Below are 19,007 nucleotides of genomic sequence, written 5' to 3'. Positions count from 1 at the left end.
GGTACATCTTGTCCGCTCTGAATTAGCCACTTAGATCTCGCACAAGATAACCCTTGTGTGGAACAGCATGGAGCAAACCTACAAAGTTTCATAATTTTTTTAATATTGTCAGCAACAGAGAAGCAAAAAGTAGCAGAAGACAGTCAAATTTAAAGGAAACATAAACAACTCTTGTGAGTTTATTGAGCTACAAACACAGTTGGCTTTCTTTCCTGGCTCTTGAAATAAATAAGCAATTCTGGATTCTTATAATAAAAACAAATCTTTTTCCCATATAATAAATCCTTACTGGACCAAGCTTCTTTGGTTAAGATAGCAGATTGTTAGCCTCCTCCTTTTTTTGTTTTTATGGAACTCAACTTTGTCTCAGTTGACAAAAATGCAAAAAAATAACTCAGCCAATATCCAGCTATCTTGACCTCACAATTTGGTCAATAACTCATGTATTAAATTGTTCCTGGAAGGTGGTAGATTTATTTTTTATTTATACACTTGTATATCTGTGTTAACCTTTCTAACCAATGGTTTAAGTAAAGTTTCATATACAACATTTGAGATAAACTTGTTGCCATTTCACTACTATCACTGTCAAAAGCTGGCTACCCTTAAAATTGTGAAATAGCCTTTTTAGAATATGGCTTTGTAATTTTAAACTAAACCCAAACATTTCACAGATCTGTATGAAGCACAACTATGTACTTTGTAGAGAAAAAATTCTTGAAGTTAACCTCATCTAAGCAACACAAAAAATGCATAAATACACATTCAAATAAATTTGTAAGTTAATGGGATGAGCACTCATTGAAAATAAAACTTTCTCTCTTTCTTCAGTTACCTTGTGGCTTGTGGTGCTGGCATACAATCTTCTTTCCCATTTCTAATCAAAAATTTTTGTTGGAAGAAAGCGCAGACACAAAGGAGATGTCTTTAATTTCGAGACAACTTGCAAAGAATGTCAGACTAAATTATGTTAAGACCTAAGCAGTAAAAAAAGTGACACGAAAGGTTACTATAAAGTGTGATTTATCTTCATATGAAATTAGCATGGAAACAGGTTGACTATGAAAACAATCTTGAAATCAAGTTCATTTATAAGAAAAAGCATCAAAAATTTAATGTCCTCCCCCCCCCCCCAAAAAACAATATGCCAAGTCCTGTAAATATCACATGATGTACAGGGTAATCTAAGGTTCTTTCAAGGATATAGAATGCAGGCTAGAATGCAGAATACCTGGCCACTCATTTACGTGTCATTGAATAAGAATAGCCTCTATTGTGTTATGCTTGTTCTTCAAAGCCTCTCAACACAGGTAAATGAGGTGGACAAAGCTGGCCGGGTATTCTGCAATTGCTCCAGAATGCCTTCTGTTGGTTAAATCACTATCCTACTCATAGCTCAGCTTGTTTTGTTAACAATTATAAATCAAAATCTACTTCTAAAGTGTAGCTCTTAAGAAGTTAACTGTTCTAGAAAAACATACTATAGTTCTACATCCGCATGCTTGAAGAACTATTCTGATTTGTCTGTTTGTTTTCAAAAAGCTGAATAATTCACTTATCACAAGTGAGCATCTAAAGCCTCAAGATACTTTGAAGAGATCAGTTTGGAAACAAGAAGATGCCTGCAAAATTAAAGACATGATTTCATTAAATTTTATCAAATAAGTTGTTACAGTTGTAGTTCTAATTGCTTGTTAATGACCCAGTACTACATAACCATTAATACACTTTTTATAAACAAAGATAGCATGATTTTGTTATTAAAAATGTCACCAACATGCTAAAATATGTTCACACTCTTTTGCACAACAAAGTGTCTAACACCATCTCATAATCACAACATACAAAAGGCTGTGTGTGGCTAATCTTGCAAACAATTTCTCCTCTACTCAGATGGTAGACCAGCAAAGAGGTTTTTTGCATCAAGGAGCACAAACTTAACTTCTGGAATTACATTCAAGAAAGCACTGTGTGAACTTTGTAGCCAATCTATTATCTTTTTGGATGTACCTCATCCTGTCTTTGAATCATTCAGCTATTACATTGCGAATAACTCCGAAAAAAGACAGTGTTTTTTTACACCATTATGGTTTATCTTGTCCCACTGAAATTTTTGCTAAAATAATATCTATTGCAAAAACTGAAGTTAAAGGGGGTCTGAATCCTAAAGGAGGATTCAAAATGAGGCACAAGGAAAAAGTTTTAAAATATTTTTATCTTTCTCATTTTATTTAACTCTTTCACTCCCAAAATTTCACTACTTATTCTACTTACTGTCTGCCATACAATTCTTTTGATGTTAGTTTGAAGAATTTGGTTTTGGATCAACAAATAATCCCCCAATTTATATTATTTTGTCTTTATTCTCATCACTTATCCGTTTCATTTTGAATTGATATTGTAGGGAGAAATTATGTCTTGGTTACTCATGGTAATTAAAGGATTTACCACAGACGCAACTTAATTATAATGGTAATTTGTTCTTACCTGATTGGCAATATAAACATGAGTAGAACAGGAAACACCATCTTAAGATATGGCAATGGGGCAAATCCAAATCCACATAGAATACCAAGCTGTAAGAACTGCAGAGCAGTGTACAGGTGCATCTTTCTCTGAGGCACATGTCGAATGTAGTGGTTTGGTGGGTAGGCAGCCTATAACATTTAATATCTTTTAATGAATCTCATATTTTCGGATCTATTAGAAATGAATTTAAGTATTAAAAACTTACTCATCATTAAGAGAGGATTGTCATAAATTGCAATAACCAAATTTAATTTCTTATGACATAGGAGTTAAGTTGATGAAATAATGTAAATTTGTGTCCCAATCAACATAGAGTTGAACCATAAGATCAAGAGAGGAAAAACATAATGCTCTTTCAGAAGTAATACAAAATTTGATATACATGAAAAGAGACAGTATTAGCACACACAGGGTTGTGCTCTTCAGAGAATTACCTAGACACTCTAAATCTGCAAAATCCAGGGTGCAGTGAAAAATTGTACTTTCAATGACAAAGTGGCACAAAGTGTCCCACAGGCATATTATGTAACTCGTCTGTGACAGCTAAACTCTGTTAAGGCACAACCCTGTGACAAAAGAGTATGATTTCTACCAACCTGTTCTGTGACCAACAGCAATGCTCTTTCAAACATCTGGTTACCATATAAGGAAGTCATGGCCATAAAAAGAAACAGGCCATCAAGGACAGGTGTGGGGATTAGAGTGAGAGGAATGGGTAACATTAACAGTGATAATGCAATGAGAGTGCTGGAGAGAAACCCAGTCAGTCTTGTTTCTCTAACTTTGAAAATGCTGCAAAAGGAAAAAGAACATATGGACAATCATCAATTCTTATTCGTTTTTATTCTCGAATAGCCTTCAGTTACTTAACCAAGGAAAAGCATAAATATTTGTAATCCACAGATAGATTGCAATTCGGTTGAAGAACTTTTCAAAGTTATGACTAACAAAAAATTTAAGGGCAAATGAAGTCAACTGGCTTTTGAAGTTCAGAGAGTGGCTGCTATGCAAAATAACTGTTAGGTATTCAAATTGCCCTCTGCTCCTTTTTCACATTTCATGCCATAGTACAAGTGCACTACCATAATTTACATAATTCATACACTTTTCTGACAACCTTTTAACTAACAACTGAATAAAGAATTCTTGCTATGTACACTGGAGTTATCAAACTCACATTTCAAACACATGCCCTCTGTCTACTCTCTCTTCAACATCTGCCAGTGCCCTGACATAAAACGGCGAGTGAGGTAGGGCAGGATGTACCCATGGCAGGCCAAAAATGGACAGAAAGCTATTGACTACAGCCACAACAAGTAAATCCCAATGATATGCACTGCCTTTCTTCAGTCTAATAAAAAAATAAGTTAAATTTGATGACTCCTCAGCACTGCTTAGTAGATAGTAAAAATGACTGGCTTGAAAATAAGCAATTAAATCATGTATTGAAAATCCAGCTGAAACCAATACTATCATGCTTTGCTATTCTTAATAGTCTTAATAATAAATCTGAGGCTTTGTAAGGCTCATCAACTATCTGGTAATGCAATCTTGTGTACTCTTCTAGTTATAAATGCCTGCTGTTGGCTTGTAGGTCATTAGAGTGAAACCCTGTTATCAATGTCTCATGGACACTTGCACCTTTTTTCAAGTAAAAGGTTTTAGTGAACACACTAACTTTAACCAAATGAAAAACAAATTAAATGGGAGCATTGCCATGATAGTGGGCAGAAAAGAAAAATGTGGAATGGACTACAGCCTAATCATAATGTAGGATCTCTCAATTAATGTTATGTACCTGTTTCCAGGATTATTAACCATGGCACTTGAAATATTCTGATCCATGAAAAACAACAGAGAAAGGGAGAACCCTAACCCAAGTCCTGCAAACACTGCACCCCAGGTGAGCTTGTGCAATGGAGCAACAGTAAATGAAAATGTGCTGCTTGATTCAAACTTGTAATCTGTGAAGAATCATGAAGAATAAGAGAGTTACCACCAAACTAATTAGATATTGGGTAGTCTTCCTTCTTTATATATTTTAAAAACTATGAATTACCAAAGTGAGGTTGTTTTATGACAAGTTTTTCATTATAATACAATTGTTATGACATGATGATAATAATGTGATCTTTAAGTAGAATTCCAGAACCTGATTGTTATTCTTCACTATCACTACATCAGTTCTTTAGAGTAGAACGAGTAAATATCACAGAAATAATAACACTTCCTGCCCTTATTGTGCAGTACTTACTATCAATATCTCGCACAAAAAATGAAGCAATAAAAGACATGACAAGTACGGCCACCACAAGTGCATAATCAGCCAGTGCCTCTCTCTTTCCAGCATCAAGAAATGGGCTGAAAATTGAATTAGCAAGTCCATCAATTAATAATTGAACATATTTAAAACAAAAGCCACATTTAATTGCCTTACAGAAACAATTTCATTCTTGGTAAACAATGCTAAAGCTACGAAAATTGTATCTAATTTGCAGCATGCAGTGCTTTGCAAGAAAGTTCTAGTTGCTAAACTTTTGTCTTGTTATAAAACAGCAAATCATTCTCATGATAGAAGGACATTTCAGCTTTACTCTCGTGCAAATTAAATGTTAAAAAAATTACCCTATAGTTACTAACCTCTTGCGAAAATTGCAGAGTGCTACACCAATCCAAACTGTTCCTAAGCTTGTAACAGCATAGGAGAGACCTCCCTCTCTGCTACAAACTGATACATCTGGGACCTGATCATGAGTGAAGTTATTAGCGATCCCCTGGCCAACAACACAAGATGATGAGTTCCAGCAGGAACTTAAACTTGTACAGTGAGGACTTGAGTATTCTGTTGAGGAGATTTAAGTGAAAGTTACAACTTACCAAACAACTCCCATAATTTTCCTTCTAAAAAAAACTAGCAGATGAAAAAAGATGATTATAACAACACCATTATTGGTCATTCATTTATTATTACTTCACTGTCAAAAACTCTGTAACCCTTAAAAACAATAAGCATTTAATTTCACCCGACAGTATCCACCCTGAGTCCAACACTCAAAATAAAGGAAATGATCTTAAACCCAAGAAGCTCTTGATTGTTAGACAAATCTTCCCAGTAAGTACATTAGGGAATGACTAGAGAACAAACAGTATGGAGAATAATCATACTGATGTTAGGATGTAACTTAGGGTTCATTGTGCTATAGTCACATAGTTTACAAATACACAAACATACACACATGCACACCTACATAACATCAGTTAAACATCAGGCAAGCATATTGAAATCAATTTTGGCTGGCAGCATGCCAATTTCATTCACAAAATTTCTTAGGAAAACTTTGGAAACAGCCCTTTCAGGCAAAATGTATAAAGAAAAATTGAAACATTAGGGAAAAAAACAAGGAATCCTTTTGTCTTACCCTTTGGTCAAACACTAAATCAACATAGTGATATTATTTCGAAATACCATGACATAAGGGTTTGTGTTTTGTGCATTCAACTCTTTTTAATAAACTTGATCTGATACCCTGGAAATGCACCACTGTGGTGTTCGGATGGCACGAGAAACGGAGATATATTCTTGGATTTCAACACAGAACTTTTAATATTTTCTAACATGTGTCGTCGCCATTACCGGAAGTGATTATATATCGAATCATGAACGGAAGCGAGGCTGAATTAATGTAAACGTAAATCGAATACAGCACATCTCCCCCTTTAAGATAATGAAAGAGAAACTTACTTAGACATACTTGTTTCTTATCTAGCGAGAAATTCAAAATTAAAACAACGTCAATCAAATGTCCTCAAGTAATCGTCATTTTGTTAAGAAACACATCCTGGGTAGCTATCGTCATTTGTCTCTGCACTAAGTCTCACACACACTAGAATACGCGTTCATAGTTATGACTTTCTGTCTGAGAAACCAGAGAAAATCTGGCCAGAAAGTATAACTTCACTTATGGCACATAATCCTTCAATCTAGATGAGGGCTTAGATTGACGGCCAGATCTGGTGTACACTTTTGATGTGCCAGTTCCTTCTGCAGTGTTAGCTGTTTGGGGTGAAGGAAGTTTAGGTGATGGGGGTACTGGCACCGGTGTGGGTTTGGCTGGAGATGTAGCTGCAGCTGGGGGTGGGGGTGGTATCTTGTTGATCTGTACTCTATTCCTTCTATATGACCCAGTGTCCGTATGGATCACATAAGAACGAGGTGTGCACTTCTCCACTACTATTCCAGACTGTCCTCTGTCTTGTACCATCACTTCATCTCCCTTCTCTAAGGGAACAAGAGGCCTCGCTGAATGCCTTCTGTCGAAGTGCAGCTTCTGTTTGGTTTTGTGATTGTCTTCAAACTGACGTAGGGCATGATTCTGCACAAGGTTTGGGGACAGCTGAGACGGGGCCACCGGCACTTTGGTTTTGAGCCTCCTTGACATCATTAGCTCAGCTGGAGAATAACCATTAGCCAATGGTGTCGCTCTATACTGTAGCAAAGCAAGATAAGGATCTTGAGAGCCAGCTAGGAGACGTTTAGCTGTTTGCACTGCTCTCTCTGCTTCACCGTTGCCTGAAGCATGACCTGGGCTGCTAGTGACATGTCGAAACCCGTAATCTAAAGTGAACATCTTAAATTCCCTTGATGTATAGTAGCTGGCATTGTCAGATTTTACTTGATCTGGAATTCCGAATCTGGAAAATGCACGTTTCATCCTGTCTATGACCTCTGCTGAGGCAGTTGAACTCAGACTAGCTACCTCTATCCATCTGGAGTAGTAATCAATCATTACTAAATACAGTCTTTTATTGAGTTCATAGACATCAGTGGCTATGTATTGCCATGGTCGTTGTGGGAGCATGGTAGGAACTAGAGGTTCTGGAGGATTTTTCCTGTTAGACTGACACTTGCGACAGTTTTCAATTAACTCCTCTATATTCTTCATCATGCTTGGCCACCACACTGTGTTTCTGGCCAATGCCTTGCACTTGACAATCCCTTGGTGACCGTCGTGGATCTTATCCAGGACTTCCAATTTCATAGACGATGGTATAACGACTCGAGGTCCCATCATCAACAGCCCTTTAACCACTGTCAACTCTGCTCTATGAGCAAAATAAGGGCTGACTAAACCCTTGACATTATGTTTTTCAGGCCAACCTTCAGCTACATAGTTCATAATTTGCCTGCATGCTTCATCCTCCTGTTGATGGATCATAATATCATCTAATTTGCTATCACTGATAGGCATTCCAGCTATGACTTGATGAGCATATAAGTTCACTTCCTCATGAAATGAATCACCTGATTTGGCTGGTGTTGGAGAACGAGATAGCGTGTCGGCAGTGTACAACAGTTTTCCTGGCACATGAACAGGTGTGAACGAGTATCTCATGAGCCTCATTCTCATTCGTTGAATACGTACGGGTAGTTGATCCAACTCCTTCGTGGATAGCAGTGGTACAAGAGGCTTATGATCAGTCTCAAGTATAATATCCTTTCCCAGAATGTAATCTGTGAATCGTTCACATGCGAAGGTACTAGCTAAGGCCTCCTTCTCAATCTGGGCGTACCTTTTCTCTACATCCAGAAGGCTTTTGGACGCATACGCCACTGGCGCCCACCTGTCACCGTGCTTTTGCAAAAGCACTCCGCCAAGTCCGTATGAAGACGCATCTGCTGACACCTTGGTCTCCAGTGAAGGATCATATATTTGCAACACTGGGCTGCTCGTCAAGCATTGTTTAATCTCTTTAAAAGCCTGTTCCTGTGCTGGACCCCAGCACCATGCACTGTGAGAGCTCAAGAGTTCACGTAGAGGTTGTGTCATAGTAGCAAGGTTGGGTACAAACTTCATGAGCTGGTTCACTGTACCCATCAGACCTCTTACCTCACTCACATTCTCTGGAGCACGCATTTTCAATATAGCCTCAACCTTCTCTGGAGAGCTTTCCACACCATTAACTCCGATCCGATGACCTAGAAAGTCAATCTGGCTTTTGCTGAATTGGCACTTATCCTTATTCAAGGTGACACCTGCTGCTTTCAGCCGTGTTAATGTCTGTACGAGTCTCTCGTCATGTTCCTCCTGGTTCTTTCCGAACACGACAATGTCATCCATGAGACATACCACACCTTGTTGACCACCTAGTATTCGGTAGATCTCACTCTGAAACTTCTCAGGGCCAGATTTGATACCGAAGGGAATTCGCTTGTATCGAAATCGACCAAATGGTGAGATGAACGTGGTCAGTTTCCTTGAATCTTCATCCAAGCAGATTTGGTGGAAGCCCGCATTGGCATCCAGTTTAGAGAAAACCTTAGCACCTCCCATCAGAGCAATTGTATAATCCACTGTGGGGAGCATGATTCTTTCTCTCTTCACTACTTCGTTAAGCTTCGTGAGATCCACACAGATCCTCACTTTGCCATTTCCTTTAGGCACCACGACCATAGGAGAACACCATTCCAATGGTTCTGTGCACCGTTCTATAACATCTAGCTCGATAAGCTTGTCAAGTTCAGCTTTGGCTAGAGGACGTAGTGGAATAGATATCCTCCTGGGAGTCATCACACTGTATGGCTCTGCGTTTTGCTCGATCTTAATCTTATATTCTCCTTCTAGCTTTCCTAAGCCTTTGAACATTGATCCGAACTCCGCTGACTGGATAGGATCTGACGTAACTTTTCCAATGAACTTAACGACACCTAGATCTGCACAAGCGTCTCTACCTAGCAATAGAGAGCCTTTGGGGAACACATATATATCCTCTGTGATTGTCTGATCACCTTTCTTTAGTTCTGCAGTAAAGAATCCAAGAGTTGAAAGGTTGCTTTGATCTGGGCCACTAAGAGGCCTGTCAGGCTTCTGCAAAATGAAGTGTGAAAACTGTGTATCATACACAGCTTTGGGAATGACTGTCACATCTGCTCCAGTATCAACAGCAAATTTCAGGCTCTGACCTGACACCTGGACTTCCGTAAACCATGCACTCCTGCGTTTCCTGTTGTTGATACTCTCTATAGAGTAACTTTCATCACTGATGCTTCCTAAGAAGTAGTACTCATCTGAGTCAGACTGCACTTCTGCTACCTCTTGTACAGACCCTTTTCCTTTGCTACTCCTGCAGACCTTGCCCCAATGTCCTGGGCGTTTGCACTTGTTACATTTACTGTCTTTTGCAGGGCATCTTTCTCTGGGGTGCACCTCCTTTCCACACCACCGGCATGACCAGCTATTCGATGCCTGGGAGCAATTTGATGCACTTCTTTGCTGCCCGTTACTACGTGGTCCCTTGTCACGAGGGCCTCCTTTCCGCCTATGTTGAACTGCCTGCACTTTAGAAGTCCCTCCTTTTATATCCTGAGCCCACCTTCCAGAACATTCTTCTGCTCTACACTCATTTATCGCTTTTTCTAAAGTCAGTTCACCATCTCTCAACAGCCGTGCTCTGACCTTATCACTATTTATACCCAATACGATCTTATCTCTGACAAAATCGTCCTTTAGTTCACCGTAGGCACACGTAGACACGAGAGTGTTAATTTGTGATAAGAAATTATCGAAACTCTCACCTTCTGATTGCGTATACCTGTGAAACTTGTAACGTTCATAAGTAACGTTTGTTTTCGGCGTGCAGAACCTCTGGAATTTCTCCAGAATTAATTCCGGATCCAGTTTGTCCTCTGCTGGTACATGTTCCTCCCCTTCGGGGTCACCTACAGCTGGAGCCCATGTGAAGCCATTGTAGATTTTCAGCGCCTCCTCACCTGCGAGATTTAGCAGTATAGCACTTCTCCTTTCCTTACTGGCATTAGATAATCCAATGGCGTTCACATATAATTCGTACTGCTGCTTGAACAACTTGAAATTCTCACTTGCATTTCCTGATAGACAAAGAGCTTTCGGTGGTGGAAGATTCGTAGCCATATTTCCGCGTAATTCCTGATCACTGATCGCTAAATATCCGTTCTGGACACAGTTTATATCTTCTTGTTCACTCCTGACACCATGTGGTGTTCCGATGGCACGAGAAACGGAGATATATTCTTGGATTTCAACACAGAACTTTTAATATTTTCTAACATGTGTCGTCGCCATTACCGGAAGTGATTATATATCGAATCATGAACGGAAGCGAGGCTGAATTAATGTAAACGTAAATCGAATACAGCACAACCACCTTGCCATTTTTGCATGTGTAGACATTCATCTGCTGTGTTCCCAGAGACACTCTCACCAATCAAAAATGATGAACAATAACTTGTACTTTTTTTAGAGTAATTATTATCAGTACCTTTGATGATGCTACTGATGGCATCTAGTGTAAATGCAAGTGAGATGAACAAAGCAAAAATTTCCTCTGTCGATCTAAAAAAAAAAAAAAAACCAAACAATTATGCAAACTATTACCTTCTCACAAACTGAACTCACCAGCAGTACTGGGGAATATTGGCCCAAAGATGTAGCAGTTCAGACAAAGGGTTAATATTCCACGATACAGCTTGAGCAAATGAGATTGGTAAGTGGTTTGTTATATGGCACTCAGACTAAAGAATGTTTATTTAGAATTTGCTGGGGGCTTTCATGACCAAAAATACATTTTGTCGAATAATTATTTAACATGTTTATTCGATGACTCGTATTCACTGTCCTTAATCAGAAAGCACTTATCAATTCAACATAAGGATATAATTTAGATATATCAACAAAGTTGAAATGGTAAATTTCCCACCGTAACGATTACAAAAGCTGACGTTTCGAGGGTTAGCCCTTCGTCAGAGCGAATAGAGGAATTGTCGGTTGTGTGTGCTTTTAAAGGCAGAAAATGGAGCTACGTTATTGGTGAGAACATGGCAACGAGAAAAACAAGAATAAATTAGTGGAATGAAAAGCGTTTGTTGATCCCTGTGGGATTTAGACTGCCGGTTTGAAAGATGAGCTTTTGTTCAAGATTTTTACGGCTTTCCGTGCTTCCTAAGTGTAAGAAAAGACCGCAGATTGCCAGTTACTGTAACTCCGTCATAGTTAGAACTGGTAGCTTCAGAGATGAAGCACAGTTCCTACATCCCATGGAAACCATGGTTATCGTAACCAATTGCTGAACTACTGAGCTGAACAACTAGGATGCAATCCGATACCTGATACTCCCATGCAAGGCTGTCTGGACCCAGACAACACCCTGTGGGGTCAGCACATTCAATGTACTCTGTATCTGGGTCAAGGCAAGTCAGTGTTCCATTAGTGCCATTGTAGACTAAAGTTGTGACCTCAGCCAGACCTTCAACCTTGGATGATGCACTTGCCATCATTTTACATGCCAAGTTCACAGGATGCTCAGGGAGTGGAGCCAGGAAGTCTGTTGAGTAAGGATAATCACCCATAGCCGGGGTTGTAAAAGAATTCCGAATCCAACCTAACATGTAAGGGATCTAAAATGAAAACAGAAAATAAATAATTGATGAAACAAATGGATGAGAGGAAACAAAAAGTGAGCGAAAGGGAGGAAGATAGCACTTATGTAGAAAATAAGCTGACCGGTAGTTACAGTAGAGTCAAAAACTCCTGCTTCCTGCAACTTGAGTAATCATAGACTTGACAATCATGATAGGTTTTGAGTGAAGGTGATCACATAATCCTTACCTGTTTTTTCTGTTCTATCAACTAAGTTGAAATTGTAAACTGCCCACTGTAATGAGCTAAGAAGGTGACGTTTCAAGCATTAGCCCTTCGTCATTTGCTCCGACAAAGGGCTAATCCTTGAAACGTCAGCTTTTTAACTTGATACAGAGGCCAATTTACTATTCCAACTTAGTTGATGTAACCAAATTACCTTGTTACCTCCACCAACACAGCACTACAGTTTCTTTAGAAACTTTCACCCTTTATCCCTTACCTGTTCTGTTGACTTTAGTGGTTTGCAGAGTTTAAATATCTTTGAGAGTTCAGCAAGTCCTATAAAATGAACACGGTTGATCAAATAAATGAAAGTTGAATTATAACTCTAGACCAGAACTACTGGTCTCCAGATAATTATACAACATCAATTTGAAACAAACTGTAACTACCGCTATGTCATTTACACAAAAAAATCCATGTACCTGCCACATGAAATGAGTTTTCCAGTTCCTTGTTATATGCACCCATGTTTTAAGATCAATTAATTAAAAGAAATTAGGTTTTGATTTTGACACTTGCTTTAAAAGCTTTCTAAAAGCACTCCTTAATATTAGGGAAAGAGGATGGTACTGTTGGCCTGTTACCCATACTTAAGCCCCCTCTGAGAGAAACTACATACAAGCTACGGATATCACGTTGTAGTTACTTAGAGCGAGCTCCTCGTGCTAGAGTTTGGAAATAAAGATTGTTCGCGTTGTTCACTGAGTCCTCCTTGCCGCCCGACAGTACAGTAATGAAGCAATTGCCTCCTGTCATAATGCTACATACTCATCTCTCACTATGAGAGTATTCCCCTGGTTCCCTAGTCCCTTGCTTTACACCAACATTCCAAATTTCCAACCTGAAGAGAGTGGAAGATGTAAACCCCTTCATTTCCAAAACCCTCTTTGAGTTGCTACACATTTCCTTTTAAATTGTAAAGAGAATTTAGTGCTCTGAAACACATTTTATAACCTATTTTCTGGTTTTTGTATTGTTCATTAGATTTTAAGCGTTCAGCAATTCCATGGGTTTCCTACATCTAACTCTGATTCATTTTACCTTCTGCACCTTGATTTTTCAGCATCTCAATCATTTCAAAGGCTGTAATAACATAACCTGGACAATTGGCATCCGCATTTAAAAAGTCCTTAGAAACAAACAATACAATCATATCAATTGAAATACCTATTTGTTTTAAAATTAACTATAACATGACAACAAAAGTCCAGCTATGACAGTTTTGCAGCTGTAGTTAACGAAGGAAGTTTTTCTTTTATTAACATCATTAAAAAAGAGTGAGAATTTCTAAAAATTACATCAATATCTAAATAAAATTTTCACTATCCTCCATTACATATCCTAGGAGAGAGAAATAATTGTCAGTCTCCTTTCTTTACCTCTGTTACTGCACTGAAGAAAAAGTCTCTTTCACTTCCTTGGAAAGTGACCATGTAAATTGGAGCACTGGCTGCCAAGGCAACATCAATCACATTTGGATATTTGAACCTCATGTAAGCACTTAGCATTCCACCATAACTGGAAAAAATAGACCAAGGACAGAGAGTGATGCAGAATACCTCATTAAATTAAGTTTAATGAGTCTTACATCAATCCCTCTTCTTGGTCTTCAAGAAAGGTCTTCATTTTCCTTAATTTGGTTTTTTTGTGTGTATGTCGAAGAATACCGCAGTTATGGTGCTCATTTGCTCCCATATAAATTCACTTCAAAAATTTAATCCTTTTCTGACACAATTCCAAATATTTGGAATTTTCTCTTGTTCTTGGCTGTTCAAATATTCACATTTTGAGTGGAAACAAAGACTGGAATCTTGTTATTGGTACAGAGTTTAAACTCCTTGCCATGCTTTCGATGCAGGTGATCACAATTGCCAAAACATTTCTTTGTCAAGTTCTATTACAATGTACCTGCCACCAAATGCCACAACTTTACTCTCTGTGGCCTTGAACTGAATCTTAAGGTCAGTCACAAGGACTGCATAGTCTGCAAGGGCTTGCTCCATTGAAAGGTAACCGACTTTGTCGTGATCAAATGAGGACGAACCAAATGGAAGGGATTCTCCATAGTATCTCTGAAAGGGAATGACAACAGAGCACAATAAATAACATGAGATCAGAGCACCAACAATTCAACGTTATCACAAAGCATCCTTGTATACTCACATGTTCTCCAAACACCACCAAAGCACTGAACTTCTGAGCTGCTTCAAAAACAAAGCCTGAGTTTTCCCAGAAACCAGTTATTGGTCCTTCATTGCCAGTGTAAAAGAAAATTGGTCCTTTTTCATCCCAGTATTGATCTGTGAGGAAACATGGACACTGAGCTTAACAAATGATTAAAACTCAAAAGTTCTCCAAACTGTGAGGAGTTTACAAGCTGGTGCTTCAAGGAGTACAAAAGATATAATGTGAACTATGGACAGGGTGGGTGCAACTACTTATTTCCTTTTTTTCACTTCAAGGATTTCTTGTTTTTTCTCTTTCTTTTCAGCGCAAGTATATAAGAATATAGGCAGAGCCTAGTGAAATTGGTTGCATTTTATGGGTGCCTCCTCCTGAAAAAACCCAACAGCAGCCACAAAAACTAACACATGACTTTGCTAAATTCTACAACATTTGTTGATCGCACAATGAAACCTCTGGCCCAGAAGGGGGGGTGGGGGTGGGGGTTTGAACGAACCAATCTTCAAAAGTTCAACTGCCGCGCGCAGGGGGGTGGGGGTGGGGGTTGAGCAAAGGGGATGTTGAAGCTTCCACGTGATCGACACATTAGGGAGCTTAAGCAACCACGACGACGAACGTAGGACGACGACCGGAAGTAACGTGAACGTCACTGCGCAAGCGCGAACCAACAATTCTGTCGTCGTCGTGTCGTCGACGACTTGAGAAGGACCTGTTTCACGTCGTCGTGAACTTCGTAACTTGAAAGCAGCTTTTCTTATCAAAAGGTGAGTGTTTATTGTGGTTTTTTTTTACTCTCTATGGCCGGTTGGAGTTTGTATTCGCTTATTCGTTGATTTAAACCTCCCTGTTCAGTTTTCTAAACAAATATCAAATTCTAAAACCCACTACACTGTAACTCATTTTCCTTCCTCCACACAACAGATGTCCAGTCAAGCGGTGAGAGCGACCACGTAAGTTAAAATTGATTTGAGTATATTTTATGAAAGAGTGCTGTTTATCATTTTTATTGAATGAAAAGTTTTAAATGGCAGTACAATATACCTCTGCGTTCGGTCAAAAGCTGTGTGTATGGAACTGCCGGATTATTGCTACCAAAGAATTTTGTGTTTGTTTATATCAGCTGCACTTAGAACTGAATTTAAATGTCAAACAACTTCCGTAAAATTTAATCTTTTTAACTTTTGTCAGGCGTAAATTGTTGTTAATAAACCTAAAGCTTAATAATTCCTTGGACTGTTGATGTTCAAGAATTGAATAACCTACTCTCGAACTTTCGATATATAGGTGGAAATTTCTCCGCAAAATTAGATACCATTTTACAGTCAAATGTTGGGAACATTAAAATTATACAGAATTGTAGCACTCTACAATCTGAAATCTTTTTTATTTATACTTTGACAGAAATCCGAACTTTGTTTGGAATAATGACCACGACATAGCTATGTGCCGGGAAGTCCTCGTAGAGGAACCGTACCGTTTTAAAATGAGAAGTACCGAAAGAGGCCAAGCGTGGGAATCAATAGCAGAGAATTTAAACGCAATGCCAGCACTAAAGTTCAGAGTTACAGCGCGGTCTGTGCGTGACCGATATAACTTACTAACATTACTAAGAAAATGCAAGTTAAATTGAAGATGGAGGAGAAAAGCACTGGTATTGATGTGGACACCTCGGAGCTTGATGTCCTTCTAGAGGAAGTTCTAGCGAAGGAGAAGGCTGCAAAAGAGCAGATGGAGAGCGATGATGGAAATAAGCGAAAAATAGTTGAGAATGACAAGACAGCAGCCGAACATATGCGTAAGCAAGCGCTGGAACGTATGGGACAAACTGCTAAAAGAAAGAAGGGAGGTGATGACTCAGAAGCTCCAAAAAAGAAGAGTCGCCGGAGCACAGCGGATGCTGTTGAGTATTTAAAGGAAAGGGCTGCTAAAGAGATTGCTTTGAAGGAGCAAGAATTGGAACTGAGGAAGAAGGAACAGGAGAACATGATGGAGAGAGAGAAAGAAAAGAACAAACATCAAGAAAATTTGATCGCCACTATGCTTCAACAGCAACAACAGCAGCAACAGATGATGTTGGCCATGATAAATCAACAACAGCAACAGTCTCAGTCATTGTTAACTTTTATGGAAAAATTTGTTCCAAAATAAGTTTGCCAGGTAGCCAAAGGATGAACAGTTGAGTTTAGTATTGTACGCCTCATCAGAAAACGTTGAATATATATTTATATATTTGAGTATATTCAATATATTTATTAGATATATTTCATACAGATTACATCGATATTTGATATTTTGTCAAAAATCTCACAGTTGTGTTAAAGTCCTTCTTGATACAGTTGCCGGAGACTATTGTTACATGCTCTCTTTTCGATGTAAAAGCAGTTCTGTTTGAAAAAAAAAATTAAGTTTTCGTTGATTTAACTAAGAGAAATACTCTTCTAATGTTGGTGGATCAAGATCAAAAAAGGTAGATGTGTTGTTGCCATAAAGACAGGTTAGGGCATTTTGGAGAAGAGCACAAACAATATACATTTTGCCAATGCTACTAAGTCCAAGTTTTAAATTTTTCTTGAAGTCCAAAAACTTAAAATAATTGACTATGTCCCCAAATAACCATTCCACAGAAGACCTTACAGTACTCATTGCTGTGTTGTAAGCCTTCATTTCGTCGGTCAAAACTCCAAATCTGAAGGGGCCCTGAAGGTGCACCCTTAGCGGATATGCGGGATCGCCGTAAAGGCACATTGGCTGACCACCATGGGAAAAAGCGTGCTGCTGCAGGTCTCGCATCAGTCCTGACTCTGTAAGCATTGATGCGGCATGTTTTTTGCCTTCTGAAACAAGCAGATGAAAAAACAAAATCACTAATGGGACCAAATTAGTCAAAGGAAATTATAAACATACACGTAACGTTTCTAATTTACGTCCAAAAAATACAAATACATGGCTTTACTTCTTACCTACTGGACCGTACATGTTTCCAATTAAACCATTTGGTAAAACAATGGACTGGAACTTTAGGGCATGGACTCGCTTGAGTCCATTGTACATAATTCGCTGATTCTCTCCTGGTCGTGCGATTGGCCGTACGGTGCCATCGATAAATCCAAAACAGTTGTCTAAAGGTGAACCTCTGGACGTAATGGCTGCCGCGTACATCTCAAGATGATCGGGACTCAAGGTGTCAAGATTCCACTGGGTAAGCCGTCGACCATGGATAGCATATATGTGATCAGTCAAGAGGTTCGTAACCATGCTGAATAAAGGGACTGGCTTCGCGAATCGCTGAATCATGTCTCCGTATCTGCATGGATATGAAAACCGCCTAAGCAGCATACATAGCCCCTCTATTCCACCACAAATCGATCTTTGGTCGCATCGTATGGTTTCCGGAATGTCCAAAACTTCTGCCAGCGAGAAAATGTCTCTTTTCCTGAATCTTAACTCTGCGAGACTCTCAGACTCGGCCATCTCATCTAGGTCGAATTTGGCGTAAGCTTCGTGAGGGAAGTCCGGATTTCTTGGCTCGAACAAGTCGTATAGTATCAAAAACTCCTCATCTTCAACGAAATTTGATCCATGACTGAGAAGAAGAAGGCTTTGGACGTCTCTGAACGATGTCATTTCTTAAACTGACGAAGCGCGAATAAACAAGATTTCAGAAGTCGTCGTCCTTGAGCAACTTCACCGCTTAAGTTTCATTTTCCCGCTAAAAACGACGTCCTCGTTCCAGACCCTCCGCGATTACTTGACGTCGTCGTCCTCCCTTTCGTCGTGGTTGCTTAAGCTCCCTATTACTTAACTTCCAACACTTTTGTATCAATTTGAATTATTTAACTATAGAGTTCTGCTAAAATATGCTCAGAGGTAACGCATATTTTTAAGATTCAGCTGGGCCACGTAATTTTCATTGACAATAAAGTGTGGGAGAAAGAGAGTGGTGGTTTACTTTCGATGATTATTTGTTCCAACAGATTATGCAATCTCACAGAAAGTAAACTTCATAAATACACTAAAGAAAACTTGAAAAAGAGAGCTATACGATTTAACCATGTTCTCTGACATATTAATCGGAACTGTGTAGCTTCACCTCCAAAGCTCCATCCGTGTAAGAAATTATGGTTACAACGCTTCAATAAATACCTGTGTAGATATACCGCTGCTTAAACGTAACCTTATTGGCTTGAACGAAGTTGAAGTGATCGAGATCTTGCTCAAAATAAGCTGTCTTGTAAGGAACAGTAGCCCCTACGATAACAAAAAGAGAGGATATCACGATAAGAAACTCCAAGTGGCCAGCCATCTTCGTGTTTGTCGGAAAATAATCTACACGTGAGGGTCTTGTGACAAGCTAACTAGTCTTGAGGATTGCGTGATTCTGCGTGACCAACGATTCAACCTGTCACATCTCGGAGGGTCCAACGGAGGCAGATAAAACACATCACAACAATACAACGGATTAATGTGACAGAACATCGGAGAAGTATCCTGGTTATCAAAGAAAAATCTTGTCTATTCCAGTACTGTATCTTCCGAGGGAGAGCGGAAAGGGGAAGAACGGTGCTTTATAATGCCTGGGGGGGGGGGGGGGGGGTGGGTTCCTACTGGTTCCTATTC

The 19,007-nt window shown here is 39.1% G+C and overlaps 4 protein-coding genes and 1 long non-coding RNA gene across 5 annotated transcripts in view; 1 reads left to right on the top strand and 4 right to left on the bottom strand.

Moving 5' to 3' along the window:
• Positions 1 to 148: 148 nt before the first annotated feature.
• LOC148719631 (solute carrier family 4 member 11-like) lies at positions 149 to 5,722 on the bottom strand. Its single transcript, XM_088739118.1, has 8 exons — positions 5,695 to 5,722; positions 5,170 to 5,371; positions 4,784 to 4,890; positions 4,328 to 4,493; positions 3,707 to 3,880; positions 3,126 to 3,321; positions 2,488 to 2,657; positions 149 to 1,622 (listed from the first exon to the last, which is right to left on the bottom strand). The coding sequence occupies exons 1-8, from the start codon at positions 5,720 to 5,722 to the stop codon at positions 1,559 to 1,561; spliced, it is 1,107 nt and encodes a 368-aa protein (XP_088595244.1). The 3' UTR covers positions 149 to 1,558.
• On the bottom strand, positions 5,227 to 18,893 carry LOC148719628 (dipeptidyl peptidase 2-like). Its single transcript, XM_088738800.1, has 9 exons — positions 18,534 to 18,893; positions 14,370 to 14,506; positions 14,115 to 14,278; positions 13,586 to 13,724; positions 13,248 to 13,335; positions 12,424 to 12,482; positions 11,669 to 11,959; positions 10,825 to 10,898; positions 5,227 to 5,371 (listed from the first exon to the last, which is right to left on the bottom strand). Exons 1-8 carry the CDS (start codon positions 18,691 to 18,693, stop codon positions 10,836 to 10,838), a joined length of 1,101 nt encoding a protein of 366 aa, XP_088594926.1. The 5' UTR covers positions 18,694 to 18,893; the 3' UTR covers positions 5,227 to 5,371; positions 10,825 to 10,835.
• Positions 14,982 to 15,969, top strand: LOC148719630 (uncharacterized). The gene is made up of 3 exons (XR_015993268.1): positions 14,982 to 15,154; positions 15,312 to 15,340; positions 15,792 to 15,969. It is a non-coding gene; the product is annotated as an uncharacterized LOC148719630 (long non-coding RNA).
• Positions 16,620 to 18,494, bottom strand: LOC148719629 (uncharacterized). The gene is made up of 2 exons (XM_088738801.1): positions 17,351 to 18,494; positions 16,620 to 17,224 (listed from the first exon to the last, which is right to left on the bottom strand). The coding sequence occupies exons 1-2, from the start codon at positions 18,012 to 18,014 to the stop codon at positions 16,812 to 16,814; spliced, it is 1,077 nt and encodes a 358-aa protein (XP_088594927.1). The 5' UTR covers positions 18,015 to 18,494; the 3' UTR covers positions 16,620 to 16,811.
• Positions 18,534 to 19,007, bottom strand: part of LOC111343956 (uncharacterized) — a 98,465-nt gene continuing 97,991 nt past the window's right edge. The window contains exon 29 of the mRNA XM_088738659.1: positions 18,534 to 18,638. The gene's annotated coding sequence lies outside the window, so the exon portion shown is untranslated. The remainder of the gene's footprint in view (positions 18,639 to 19,007) is intronic.

The sequence above is a fragment of the Stylophora pistillata genome, chromosome 11 (assembly GCF_964205215.1).
Source record: "Stylophora pistillata chromosome 11, jaStyPist1.2, whole genome shotgun sequence".
NCBI lineage: Eukaryota > Metazoa > Cnidaria > Anthozoa > Scleractinia > Pocilloporidae > Stylophora > Stylophora pistillata.
This window is presented reverse-complemented; position numbering and strand designations above follow the sequence as displayed.